The sequence below is a fragment of the Formica exsecta genome, unplaced genomic scaffold (genome assembly GCF_003651465.1).
Source record: "Formica exsecta isolate Colony F162 unplaced genomic scaffold, ASM365146v1 scaffold120, whole genome shotgun sequence".
Classification (NCBI taxonomy): Eukaryota; Metazoa; Arthropoda; class Insecta; order Hymenoptera; family Formicidae; genus Formica; species Formica exsecta.
The window spans coordinates 1,338,495-1,352,881 of record NW_021848537.1 but is presented as its reverse complement, the minus strand read 5'-3'; the positions used below and the strand labels follow the sequence as shown (position 1 = coordinate 1,352,881).

The 14,387-nt window shown below is 35.1% G+C and overlaps 1 protein-coding gene and 1 long non-coding RNA gene across 2 annotated transcripts in view; one reads left to right on the top strand and one right to left on the bottom strand.

Moving 5' to 3' along the window:
* LOC115243570 overlaps window positions 1-14,387 on the top strand; it is a 55,094-nt gene that overhangs the window by 27,638 nt on the left and 13,069 nt on the right. The gene's annotated exons all lie outside the window — the stretch shown is intronic.
* The window catches only part of LOC115243548 (catenin delta-2), a 38,662-nt gene that overhangs the window by 13,461 nt on the left and 10,814 nt on the right, over window positions 1-14,387 (bottom strand). The window contains exons 2-7 of the mRNA XM_029820660.1: window positions 5,891-5,968; window positions 4,040-4,081; window positions 3,813-3,942; window positions 3,186-3,468; window positions 2,209-2,334; window positions 553-1,172 (exon numbers count right to left, since the gene is read on the bottom strand). Of these exons, the coding sequence (XP_029676520.1) occupies window positions 553-1,172; window positions 2,209-2,334; window positions 3,186-3,468; window positions 3,813-3,942; window positions 4,040-4,081; window positions 5,891-5,922 (1,233 nt within the window). The 5' untranslated portion in view covers window positions 5,923-5,968. The remainder of the gene's footprint in view (window positions 1-552; window positions 1,173-2,208; window positions 2,335-3,185; window positions 3,469-3,812; window positions 3,943-4,039; window positions 4,082-5,890; window positions 5,969-14,387) is intronic.

Below are 14,387 nucleotides of genomic sequence, written 5' to 3'. Positions count from 1 at the left end.
TTTTTTTTATGCTAATTGATTTGTCTCATTATTCTGTATATAAAAGCGTTACGGTAAGATTATCGAAAACTAAATATTTTACGAGATATTTTAATTTTTATATCGAAATATGTCAGATTAAAATATAAAATAACTCAAAAAGTACTTAGTGAAAATATATTTTATTATAGTGTTTTGGAAAGCTCTCGACATAAGTTGTAAGAATATGCAATGAAAAATGGGGGTTTCCATTTAAGAAATTGAAAGTGACCTTCATGTGACTTTCAAATGACTATCCAAGAATACATCAATGGCACCATCTTATGTCCCCCTTCGAACCAAACAACTTTTGTCTGAAACGTTTTTCCGTATCTTCCATATTTTTCGAGATATTTGACTGGCTCTTTTAAAATGGACCACCCTGTATAATTAAAGAATTAAATAATCTCTCTCTCTTTTTCAAGTCTGAATTAGTAAAATTTAGTTTATCGACGTTGTAGATACGAATAATAATAGAACAGGAAATGCTCCTTATTTTTCTAATTTTTTCGTACTAAAAAAAGAATCACTCACTTCGCACGAGGAGAGATTCCACAGTACCCCCGTGACCAGTTCCTTGATATCCGCGTCGGACGTTCTTCGCAGGAGATTGATAAGAGCCGGTACGCCACCGGCGTTCTTGATGGCGCGCTTGTTCTCGTCATTCTGGCGACCGTACGATAGGTTTCTAAGGGCGCCGCAGGCGTTTCTGTAAACGTCCAGGGTGTCGTGATCCAGCAGCTGTACCAGAGGCGGTATCCCGCCCAGGCTGCGCGTCTTCTGCTTGTTCGGGTCGTCCATGTAGCACAGGTGTTGGAGATAGGCGGCCGCGTTCGCCTTGATTATACTGTTGGGATTGCTGAGGAAGCCGATCACCTCGGATAGGTTCGGATCCCGCCAGCGCATGGACTTTTGATCGTCGTCGAGGGGGCTCGCCATGCCGGGCACCACCGGATGACGCGATTGCAGCCGTTGCAGATGCACCTCGTCCTCGAAGATGCCGGGTGGCACGCCTGACGTGAGGGGCACCCCCGGGTGGCCCTCCTCGTAACCGGGCACGTCGCTCGGTACCGGTCCGACCCCCACGGCGGGCCCGTACCCCACGGGCCCGTACGGCGACGGTGACACGTATCCATAGGCCACTTTGCTTTCGTCTAAAATAGAATACACGTCATGCAATCGATTATATAGCTTCGTTATCTGATTTTAACGTCGTTCTCTCTATCGGAGTCGTCCGTTCGATTGCGGTCTCGGAGACGCATAATTCATGTATGTTATATTCATAACTGCTTATCTTTACATTTCGTATTATGTGAAGAGATTATAGAGTTGTAAGAAATATATCTTTGCTTTAAGAAATATATATCATAAATATTATTAATTATTAACTTTGAATTGTCTCTCTTTCTCTTTTTTATTTTATTATTCTTATTTATATATTATCTTTTATAATTATTTAATTATTTATAATGATTATTAACTATGTTTTAATGATATGGATATATGTATATTATGAGAATATATTACCTTTTATTACCTTATATAATTTCTCTTTTATTTAAATTTGAAAAGAGACACATAATTGAAACGATGTCACACATGAGTAGGAATTAAAAGATAATGTATTATATGATAGATTAAACGATTTTACACGATATCCGTCAGACTTTACGTAACAATCGTGAAAAATAGGAACGCTAAATTAATCACGGATTTAATGAAACATGGATAACTTTATATATCTATATATATCTATATAAGTCATATTACATTTATTAATGAAGACTCGGGGAGGATATATATATATATATCATTAATCCGTATTTCAATATTTAACGAAATACGTTTAAGAGATGTAATAAAGAAATAGAGAAAGAGAGACAAGTTGAATAAATAGTGGATGTAACTCCGCCGTAAGGATGTTGATTCACCAGAATCATCTTTGCTGATTCGATCTAGAATTACCATAAAATAACAAAGAATAGACAGTCAGATCAGTGAGAGATAATCAAAGTGAATTATGCGATATCTTATGACGAAATGCAACGACGAGGAATGTTTTCTCGTACGATTTTATACGTGACGTACGGTTTTTTATCACGTGAATCTAATCGCGATCATGTTAGAATTTAATTTGTTGGTCATCTCCATGGAAAATTTTCGATCGCACTTGTTGCAATTCCTACGTACCATACTGATCTCCAGGACCACCTGGACTCGGAGTAATGCGATAATGGTCCTGTAAAGCGGGGTTTAAGCCGGGGTCGATATCATTATAGCTACCCTCCACATAGGGCGCACCCTTGCGCATATATTCTGCGGAAAGAAAAACCATCATTTATATTATGTTACTATTTTAGATACATAAAGTATGAGATACGGGTTTTGTAATTTTATAAGCAAAGTCGAGAGAATTTTCTTTAATATACATTGATTTATTATTTATATACTACTAATACTTCTACTAATATTTAAAATTAATATTTAAAATTAATATTTAGAATTAAATAAATATCTCAAATATGTATTTGTCGTTGAATATTTATTATATAAAAATCACCGATTGCGAGTAATTATTTCTCCCATTATAAGAATATTGAAAAAGTCTTATTTTTACAAATTTTTATTTTTTTTACATATATTTATTTCTTTGATTTGTTTTTGTTTCTCTTTCATTAAATTAAGTTAATTATTTTTGCAAATTGGCATGAGACGATTATTATATAAAAATATAAAAATATTGTAATATATTTGAAATAATATACAAGAATTATCACATACATTTAAAATAAAAATTTCTGATATCTCTTTAAAAATTATTGTTTCAATTAATAATTGTAACCACTGAACTTTAAATAAATATTTCTTTTTCTCTTTGTTATTATTCTCGTATGGAAAAAAAATTTTTTAGTAATATTTTATTTTTAAACAAAACACTATTTAAATAAATATTCTGAATATTCTGTATTTGAAATCAACTTATGAATATTCATCGACATCAACAAATTTAAAAAAAAGAAAGCTTGATTGCTTATTCTCCTTATAAATAAACTCATAAAAGAGCATATAATTACGCTTAACATTGTACGATATCTGAAGAGGGGAGGAAAATGGCAGCAAGAATGGATTTACGAAGTAAATATGTATATGGATTTGCGGTTACATACCGTGTGGCGGGGAAGCACGGCTGTGCTCCGACGGGCTATGAGGGCTGTGCGGGGAATGCGAGCGCGGCATGTAGATACCATGGGGCCCCGGATAACCTGGCTGCGGCGGATAGCCCAGGTACGGGTCGTAATGATCGAAACTGACCATGTACGGGTCCGCGGGGTAGCGCGGGTCCGCGTGCTGATAGTCTTGCGACATTAACGGCACCGACATGTAACTGACCGCGCCCGGATCCGGCTCCATGTGGGAAACTTCGCGCACGACTTTCGTCACAGTCGTCACCTGAGGAAGCGCATCGTGTCATATAATCTCTCCTCTATTCAACGGGATTTTTTCCGGACGAAAAGCGCACCGTGTATACCTATCCGCTTTCGTATCGCGCGTATCGATATACATGAATAAAATTAATCGAATATAAATCCGCCTTTATTAATGTATATTTTTTTAAAAACGGATATATATTGGTCATTGAATTAAATATAATTAAAAAAATGTACAAGTCTAAATATAAAAAAAAAAAATTACTCGCGTATAACTCGACACAAGCGATTCAAGCATCTTTGAAAATACATGCAAATTTAATCACGATTTGCGTAAAAAATTTTTTTAATGATATTCGATCTTACTTGCTGAGAGGTTTGTTGCTTATGAGTCCGAATGAGCAGCGGATCTTCCTGGACGGACAGATGAGACGAGTGCAACGAGTGGGTGTCCGCCTGTCCGTTACTCCCATGGTAATCCGTGTCGCCCTGTCCGCTACGGAAGACAAATCAGAGAAATGAGGGATCGACGGAAGTGCGTACATAACGTTGCATGATATCGAAAATTACTATGGTCAGAGTAGAATGCTTACGTGTATTGTGGCATGTCGGGGGCTTTCTCCTGTAGGACGCGTCTGAAAACGAGTATCCATGACTTAAAAATATAGCTATATATAGATTAAAAAAATACTTTCATAAAAAAAAAGATATTTTACCGAGTACACACTACACAAAGCTGCACAAATTTTACACAGGGGATATTATTTTCTAAAACAATAGTGGCAATATTTCATATAGCAATATTTTATTAATATCTGAAATAAAAACTAGTGATATTAAAACAGCACACGCGATATATACAGGTTGAACGAAACATGGAATTTTACAATCATAATTCTTTGATCGATTCGAGATTGATTTTTCGTTAACGAAAAAAAAATCACTTTTTTAAAATTCCTTCTAAATAAATATTAATTTTAATTAAATGTATGAAGAATAAAAATTTTTTTCTATGCTTATTCTCTTTTCAAAACTATTGAGACTTCTTGAGACTTCTTGAGATTTCTCGTTAAGGAAAAATCGATTCTAAATTATACATAAACTACACGGAAGTAATATAATGATGGAAAAATAACAAGCATATAGGAGGGACATTTCGTGATTGATACATAGCAAAAAGCAAATTATACAAAGCGAAACAAAACGACACATATATCAACTAGGCGCGATAATGATCTCGAGGAGAATGCTACTAATTGCACTAAGCATCCTTCTCGCTGTCGCGTCATCCCGGCATGCTAATGACTGTGCAAACATGCGTCGATGATGATGGCGAAGTTACTCACTCTGAAAGCGTCACGTTACGTCTTATGGTTTTAGTGGGTTATTAGAAATTACACGACAATGTTGAGTCAATTAGTACTAATTAGGACCGCAATTTAGAACGCGTTGTCCGTAACGGTTTATGCACGCGATAAAATCGCATTATTGCACGTTGCGGAATGATCATCAGTGATAATATATTAACAGTTTCATCATCATGAAATTGAAAATTTCATAGAAAATTTTTATTATGTGAGAATTAATTTAACAAAATTATACATTTGTACGTGATACATGTAATGTGTAAATTATAATCTACATTTACGTGGAATAAATCAATTTGGGAAAATTTATTTTATAGTAATTAATCTGATGAAATTAATCGTACGCTCAGTTTCAGCATGAGTAACCGCGTGATTAATGCATGTTAGTCACCTCTGCGTGATCTCAGTGCGAGTTATGTTGTGCTCCTGTCTCTGCTCGATCCGGCGATTCACCAGCCTAATGTTGATTAGTCGCACAATTAATAAAACTGATTCGTTCTTATCGTCACTTGCGATTTAATGTCATTGTAACTGTCTTTTTCGACACGTCATCGTAATCGAAACTTTTCAATTTTCAGCATTAAATATTTCCGTTAAGAGAGTCTTTCGAATTAAGATTCTGTTAAAGTTTTACCGGAAATCCATGGAGAATGAGGCTTTATTTTCTCTAGTCTCGAAGCTTATTGCGCCAAAAGCTTTTTAATCTCCCATGTTAAGCAACTTCGTAATTATGTCTGAATTATCGCAAAGGAAAGTTGACGTCAAAGTCGTCAGAGGGTAAAATTGGAGTTTACTGTAGAAAATACTCTGCGAATTACGCGAAATTTACAGTAAAATGAGGAACAAATTATCTAAGAGATTTAGAGAGAGAGAGAGATAGAGCATAAAGTACCCGAATTTTTTAAAAATATGATAGTTGTGGAGAAAATTATTGCGATCGATGAATGCCTTTATGGATCGGACAACACTATGAGATGAGATATGATATACGATAACATTAATCTTTTATCGAGGAAGCGTGTGAAAAATTTGTCGCGATCTACCATCAGTTTACTTAACATAGAGAAAGACACTTACAGACAGGAGTCAACCAGCTGATTATTTGACATACCAGCCGATTTGTGTCTCTTGCTCCCGAGCAGTGGATGATGTTTTCTGAAAGCAGGAAATTAAAAATTTCAATTCAAGGAATATATATTTTTTTTAGGAAAAAATGATAAAAAAAAGATTCTTTGTTTTTTATCTATCTATTTATATATGAGTCGCAATCTCTTATCAATTTAATGTTAAGGATGAATCATAAGTTTGCACGTCTTAAAGATATGTCATATCGAGAGAGAAGCATATATAATCTATTTCCTACATAGATTGATTTTCAAATTCAAAATCGACAAGCCACTTTTTTAATACCATGTTAAATAAATTAAAAGTATTGGTCAGTTATAATTTTTTCTTTATCCATTTATCGCAATTCTTTATTTGTCCTCCGCGCAAAGCTTTAAATTGATTTGAATCCTATAATCCTTAATTAGTTATTGACGTATCTCTCGTATAATAATATATTTCTCTCATCGGCAGAGAAATCCTTTTAATTTGCCACTTAACACGTTCGTGCGTCCATTTCGTACTCAATTAATTTCTCGCCTGGTCGCTTCTTTATCACGCTTCTCGATTTACCGCGGATTTTCCAGGCTGGCTACGAAAATTAGCGTTCATTGAGAGAGAAAGGTCGTTTTGGGAATCGTTTTGCTCGAGATAATTCGATTGCTAGATAGAAAAAGGGATCGCGAAAATAATCAAAATGATAGAGCGACATCGTTCTCGGGAAAAGGAGAAACTATCGATTTTGAAAACGAAAATGGAGCGATCGATTTTCGGAGATAATCGAGCGAGTTGTCGGCACGGACAGGACGAATAAAATCGTATTCCGCGGGGAGAGGCAATAGAAACGGGAAAATGGAGTGAGAGGTAGCAGGAAGCACGTAGAGAAACGATAATTAATTTATGCCCCTAAATGCTTTATTAATGAGAGTACTTGATTGCTGGCAGCGAAAATGAACATCGCTCGCTATACCGGTGGAAAAATAACAAATCCCATTCCGGTTATCGTTTGAGCAAATGTACATTAGCAGGTACACTCTGTAGAATTTGCGATTATAATGCGTTAATTTACAAACATACACGGTACCTCGAAAGTTAGTTTTTGCGAGATGGTTGCAATTTCGCAAATTTTTCGAGTAATTAAACCAAATCGTATTTATGACTTATGATAAGCGTGATAATTTCGTGATATATAGCGTGGCTTATTCTTTTATTGGTTTGTTTATATTATATTATATTGCAGATAAAAAATAATCCCAAGATCAATTTTATTTGCATTATACATATGTATATTTATATACATATATTTTATAAATATTAATTTCGTGATTTCTTTTGTTATTACTAATAATTTTGCAAATTGCTGTGCAAATACTATAATTTTCGCGGGTCAATACTCGCGCGAGCGTACAATGTTTAAAGATTCATTTCATCGTTACAGCGAGAGATCACAGGATATATGTAGGGATTATAAAAGCGCATACAAACGCGGACGAAGCGGGCAGTGACAATTCCCGTGAATTGATAAAACGGCTCGGTATATTAACAATCGCGCACGGATATACCGGAAGCGGAAACGGAAAGGGACATGCGAGGAGCAAGAACAGAATAGGCAATCCTCGTTTATATCCCCGCCTTTTCGAGGCAAGGGGGGAGAAAAATGGGAAGAAAAATTGTCACTAATCGACGCGGTTCGGTAACCGCGTAAAGCTGTAACGCAAAAATGTTGTATTACATCCGAAAAGATATTAATTACACGAATAAATAACACACGAGATGATCTTATTTATAATATACATCTTTTACAATGTCGCGGTTTGCTTTGTGAAATAGTTGAATCATTAATTATGTCGAATATCCACTTGGCATTAGTAATTTTAAATTATTCATTATGCTCGCATTTAAAATTATCAACGCTTGCACTCATTCATTTAAGTAATAAGTGCATTCCTTCATATTAAAATATAAATAGAAGATATTGATATTTTAATTTGCATATAATTTATTAAGTTTATTTATGCGAGATTTGACAGCCTCATATATTTAAAAATAATATAAAATGTGTGTTACAAAAAAAAAAGAAAGTATAGATTTTTTGGAGAAGAAACGGGGAATACACTAAAGATATCTATCTGTATATAATTTTCATCGACAATCCGTTTTAGATCTTTTTATTATATTGCATCCGATAATTTGCTTTGAGTCAATAATGCCCACGCTAGTGTTTAACGATCCTTGCTTTTTCGGTAGTTTTTATGGAATTTAACAATCGATTTTTTTTTCATTTTATCCGATAGTCTTGATCGCGGCGATTTTACTGCATTTTAATAATCCATTCCGAAAGTTAATAATATTCGCAGTATATTTGACAGCTCGTTTCGAGAATCGAAGCATTTTTTAAATCACATTTAATAATCCATTTTGGACTATCGATTTTCATTCGGTTCAACAGAATCCGTTCCGGATCTGAGTTTTCATTTCATTTCTCGACGATCTACATGCGATTGCCTGCAATAAAAAATGAGGGCAACGAGTTTATACCGTAATAGTATATCCAGTATATATTAGTTTTTTTTTTTTTTTTAGAAACGAGAATTTTTATATTGCGCGTCTTTTCGCGAACAAAAATCATTATTTTGCTGCTCATCTGGTCCTCCGAAACGACGAAGATTTTTTTCTACCGATCTTTCCACGAAAATTTCACGACAAAATCATCTGGTCGAGAATTTTTAATTAAATTCATATCGACGTCTCGGTGAAAACATTAAGCTCCAAATTAAATTTTTATTAACTCGTCAATTTTTATTATTTCCTGAGAATTTTTCATGAAAACTATATGCATTAAAGATTTTTTAAAAATCCTCAATTTGCGAAAAAAAAATTAAAAAGAAAGTTAAAATTATTTTTATTTTACTCTCAATATTTTCTTCGAAACTTTAATATGTATTTCCAAATTATATATTTACATATTTGAAACTTGTCTTAAAATTAAAAATTGACTTTTTGTATCCTGTAGAATGCATGAAAGACCACTCGGTAATTCTGGGTCATCTTGCATTTTTCCCGGGTTTGTTTCATAGACAGAAGCGCTTTCGCTCCTTTATTATATTTTTTTCTCATTGCAGTCAACAATAATTAAGTCGCACGCGTTACGATATACATTAGAAATTCGTATTTCTCCGGTTTTCGTGCCATGGCCGATTGTTTCTTAACGAGTGCGCGAAAATGAGTGCTCGAATGCAAAATAAAGATCTCGCCGGGGCGATAATGACGGCGGGACGCACGTATGTAAATACAATTGCGTAATTACACATGATGATAAGGGAGCGAAGAAGGGCAAAAGGATGCAATATTCACGAAAGACCGCCATATCCTACCATATAATTTATCCCCCGACTTCTTATATACTTAGATCTCATTTGCGAAATAGTCCGCATGTAAACTCGCGTAATCGCGTCGTTATCTCGCGATTCGTCGACAGCGAAAAATCTTAAATGGCCGAGGAAGGCCAGATATATGTATACCATTGTAATCACTCTTTCAGTATTTTTCTTCGTACGATTTTTTTTCTTCGTGTAATCGTTAAATTCTCGTGACAACGTCGCGTAGAGAAAAAAAAAAATTAAAATTGACTTTTTTTAAAAGACAAACATCTTTCTTTAAATAATATATTTTGTAGACATTCTCTCTCTCTCTCTCTCTCAAAATTTCAAAAAAAGAAAAAATAATAATAATAGAAATTAAATCTTAAATCTGATTTAAAGCTGGTGAATGGAGAGGATGCTTCATTCGCATTATCTCTTAATGTTTATTGCATTTCTCAACACTAGGTTTTATACAATGAATAGATATCTTTAATAAAAATTTTCCTCGAAGCACACCCGATCTCATTAATCGATGACAGTACGGGGTGCATGTCTATCTTCGCTGTGCTAGATACATAGAGACTATAGACTGTGTAGAAAATAAGGGTAATTGGTTGTGGTAATTTTCTTTTCAAATCTTTCCTTCGTCAACTTTCTCACTCTCCCTCCCCTCCTTCCCCTTTGTTCTACTAAAAAGTAAAGGCATTATCTTAATTATAATATTTTCATTGAAACACGTATTAAATTTATAAATATAATAAAAATTTAATTATATAGCTACTTTTCTTTTTGTCAAGGAATCTTAATTTATGTGTGTGTGTGTGTGTGTGTTAAAAAATATCTTGTCATTTTGAACTTTGTGTGCTCTTAAAAGTTGTAAAGCACACTATTTATAGATAAGTTGTAAGAAGTACACTATTTCTAAATCTTTCTTTTTTCTTTTCTCTTATCAACTTTTCATTAGGACGAAATGCACGTGGATTAATTGGCAGCGCGAAGGACGTGTAACGGATTCGGATTGCGTGTTCCAGGATTGCTGGGCGAATTGCGCGGAAAAACACGGGAAAATCCCGGTTCTTCTCGATCGGAGAGACTAGTCGAGTCGAAACTCGAAAAAGAAAAAAAAAAAAAACATCGACACGCATTATATCGGTGATCGATGTAGCGCGCGAGAGCTTGCTTGATAAGAGCAATCTGTTCCGTTTCGAGCTGTCCGTTACATAGGTAAAGGCGGGAAGTCCGGGAGGGGTAGGGGGAGGGGGTGCAACTCGAAAATCCTCGGTCGCGGTTCCGTGAAATTCGTGCGCGTTTCACGATTATTCGCTCTTTTCCATAAATTTTCGTGCAAATTGTGATGCCTGCGAAAAATCACCGCATTGAAAATACAGCCGAGAAATGATCGCAACATTAACATTTTTTTACATGCGATTTTTTTATCATTACGCGTGAAAATATCAGTGCGTTGAGAATACGCAAACATCAGGTAAATATTTTTCCGGACGCAGGTGGCATTAATGTTTTTCTTTAGTTTCTATTATCATCGCTGGCAAAATTAAATTTGCCATAATAGACGCACAATTAACAGAGAGAGAATCGAGACATATTAATTAACTTATCGAGAAGAGAAAATTCAGTTAGAGCCTAAATGTTGTTATAAGTACGTAAATATTTGTAATAAATATATATATTATCGAAAAGAGTAGATACACAAATGTTTCGGTCCAATAATTAATTAATTTTCAGAATTAATTAATATTTTGCTGGAAAAAGAATTATTGCCCCAGAAGATTTAGTAGCATATATATATAGACTTATCTGGGGAAATTTTTGTGCGACTTGTGCTAGATTCCGAATGGATCCATCTTATAATTATCGGTAAAATCGCTTCTTTGCGCAGGAAAAATGTCGGGAAGAGGTTTTTCATCCAAGATTTCTTCCTGGCGCGATTGAGTTCGCACGGCATGCACGAAGGGTACCATCAATCAATCGTTCCAAGAACTATCTCGCGATCGATGCTGGCACTGTCGAAGTCCGGTTCTCTTCTCTCTCCCTCTCTCTCTCTCTCTTTCTCTCATTCTCATCGCGTTCCTCGACAGCAGCGTCGCGGCGTCGACGTCGACGTCTACCCACGTCGAGGGGGGCGTTGTACGGTTTCGACACATCTCCCCTTTAACGTAAAATTGACGCCAACTTCCTTTTCGGTATTTAAATCCCAGCATTGATTCAATCCAAATGTTTGTTTGAATTTTGCGTTTGGGACTCCTCGATTTCAAGACTTTCGAAATTTAAATTGGAAGGAACAAAAAAATTGAAAGCTTTTCACGTTAACGAGATTTATTTTATTTAAATTTGTTTTTGTAAAAAAAGCATCCGAAAAAATGGGGAAAAATCTTAATACCAGGATTTTCTTACTATTTTACGCGAAGTCTTATTTTACTTTAAGCGTGCCATTTCAATGAACTTTCTTATCTTAAAATAAAAGATTATTGACTCAAATCTCACATCTAAAATTACACTAAAAAAAATAAGATTTTCTTCCTTACGAAATTCACATCTAGCTTTCGAGCTTATGAAGATCTATTGTAAACTCAAGCTGTCTTTTAACATCCTCACTTAAAAAAAAATTCATATTTATCTAATGAAAAATATATTAAGCATACACGGGGAAGAGAGGTCTTTTTCCTTGCAATATCTTCGCGTGAAGCTTTCGCTGATACGAGCGGGCGGCGTTCTCTTGCGAGGGGGAAAGCTGGGAAAAGGGACCAGAGTGCATCGTAAGCGTACGCGTGCGCAGCAAGTACGCGAGTAAAGGGTGACGAAGAATACCACGGGGAGAAGAGGTCTCGAGGAGGGAAGGAGGAGGTAGAGGAGGAGGAGGAGGAGAGAAAGAGCAAGAGAACGCGCGATGGGTATCACGAGGGAATGAGAACTCCGTCCGCAACCTCGTTTTCCATTCCGCGCCGCATTGTTGAAAAGCTGCTCCCGCTTTTTCTGATCTTTTCTTTCTCTTTCTTTCTCTCTCTCTCTCTCTTTCGTTCTTGCTTTCTCTTTCGTTGTCTGAAAATGGAACGAACGTGACTGCGACGCGTGCATCGCGATGCTCAACAAAATTTACACAATAATCTTATATATACGATTACTTAATTGTTGTTGAGTGCATGAAGCGTCTTCCATAGTTTCCAAAAAAATAGTTCAGCGTTCATAGGAAAGAGTAGCTAAAGGATTAAGAGATGATGAAAAGACGTGCGGTTTTACTCTATTTAAAAAAAATATATATATATATATATAAGATGAAAAAAATTTCATGTGTAAATTCGATCGATATATAGGGTCTAACAATTTCAGTAACAGAATATTAAATCTACTGCCACGTGGATTTGGATTCAAGTACGCGAGTAAAGGGTGACGAAGAATACCACGGGGAGAAGAGGTCTCGAGGAGGGAAGGAGGAGGTAGAGGAGGAGGAGGAGGAGAGAAAGAGCAAGAGAACGCGCGATGGGTATCACGAGGGAATGAGAACTCCGTCCGCAACCTCGTTTTCCATTCCGCGCCGCATTGTTGAAAAGCTGCTCCCGCTTTTTCTGATCTTTTCTTTCTCTTTCTTTCTCTCTCTCTCTCTCTTTCGTTCTTGCTTTCTCTTTCGTTGTCTGAAAATGGAACGAACGTGACTGCGACGCGTGCATCGCGATGCTCAACAAAATTTACACAATAATCTTATATATACGATTACTTAATTGTTGTTGAGTGCATGAAGCGTCTTCCATAGTTTCCAAAAAAAAAAGGAGTACAAGATTAAATGCAACAGTAAATAAAAGAAAAACAGAATAATGATAAAAAGTTTAAGTAAATATAAAAATGGGATTATGTATATAATAAAAAAGTAGATAATTAAATGTTTTTTTTTTTGTATTAAAAATTTCAGTAACAGAATATTAAATCTACTGCCACGTGGATTTGGATTTGAGTCGTTTTTACGATTGAAATGCGATGAGATTTTATGAGTATCTTTTTCGCGTAATACATTTTATGTAACACATTTTGCCTTTTAAATGGATATTCGTACAACATACTTACACAATAATCTTATATATACGATTACTTAATTGTTGTTGAGTGCATGAAGCGTCTTCCATAGTTTCCAAAAAAAAAAGGAGTACAAGATTAAATGCAACAGTAAATAAAAGAAAAACAGAATAATGATAAAAAGTTTAAGTAAATATAAAAATGGGATTATGTATATAATAAAAAAGTAGATAATTAAATGTTTTTTTTTTTGTATTAAAAAAACATAATTTAAAAAATTATATGTATGTTTTTTTTTTTTTTATTATTTTTGTATGGAACAACCTGTTTTTGGATTGTTTTTTTCGCGTGGTATAATTTTTCAGTTACGATTTGAAATAAAAAATAAAAAAATGGAAGAATCTATTTAGAAATGCGATGAGATTTTATGAGTATCTTTTTCGCGTAATACATTTTATGTAACACATTTTGCCTTTTAAATGGATATTCGTACAACATACACAAAGAAAGCGAGCGCATGGATATATTAAATTGAAAACTGTATATAATATATCGTGTGTGTATAGAAGAGAAGGGCCGATTTGAATAGAAAACAAATGAGAAGCAATAACGTGCATTAATAACCAAATTATATGTTATTATTAATATAAATGCTTATATTTATTATGTTTATTAATGTCCTATTAATTAATCAATATACAAATAATAATAATAATAAAATGGTAATGACAGAAACAAAAAAGATTAATAGCGTTATAAACAATATCATTGAGTATTTTATACTCTGGGTCATCGGTCATCAAATGATCGATACAGCTTCGTGACATATTTGTGCTACTATACAAGCCACTCGTCTATAAATCCGTTCGCGAAAAAACGAACGACGTTCTGCATCCAGTCGAGAAAAATAACGGGGGGAGAATCGGTGCAATGCAGGATCCCCTCTTTCTCTCGCTGGTTCCTCTCTTTCTCGGTCGAGAGATCCCCCTGTCTCTTTGCTCCCTTCGCTAATCTTTCCGACTCTCGGTTCCCCTCCCCCTTCTTTCAGACAGCGCGTTGTCGCGTCACCCCCTCTCGCTCCCCTT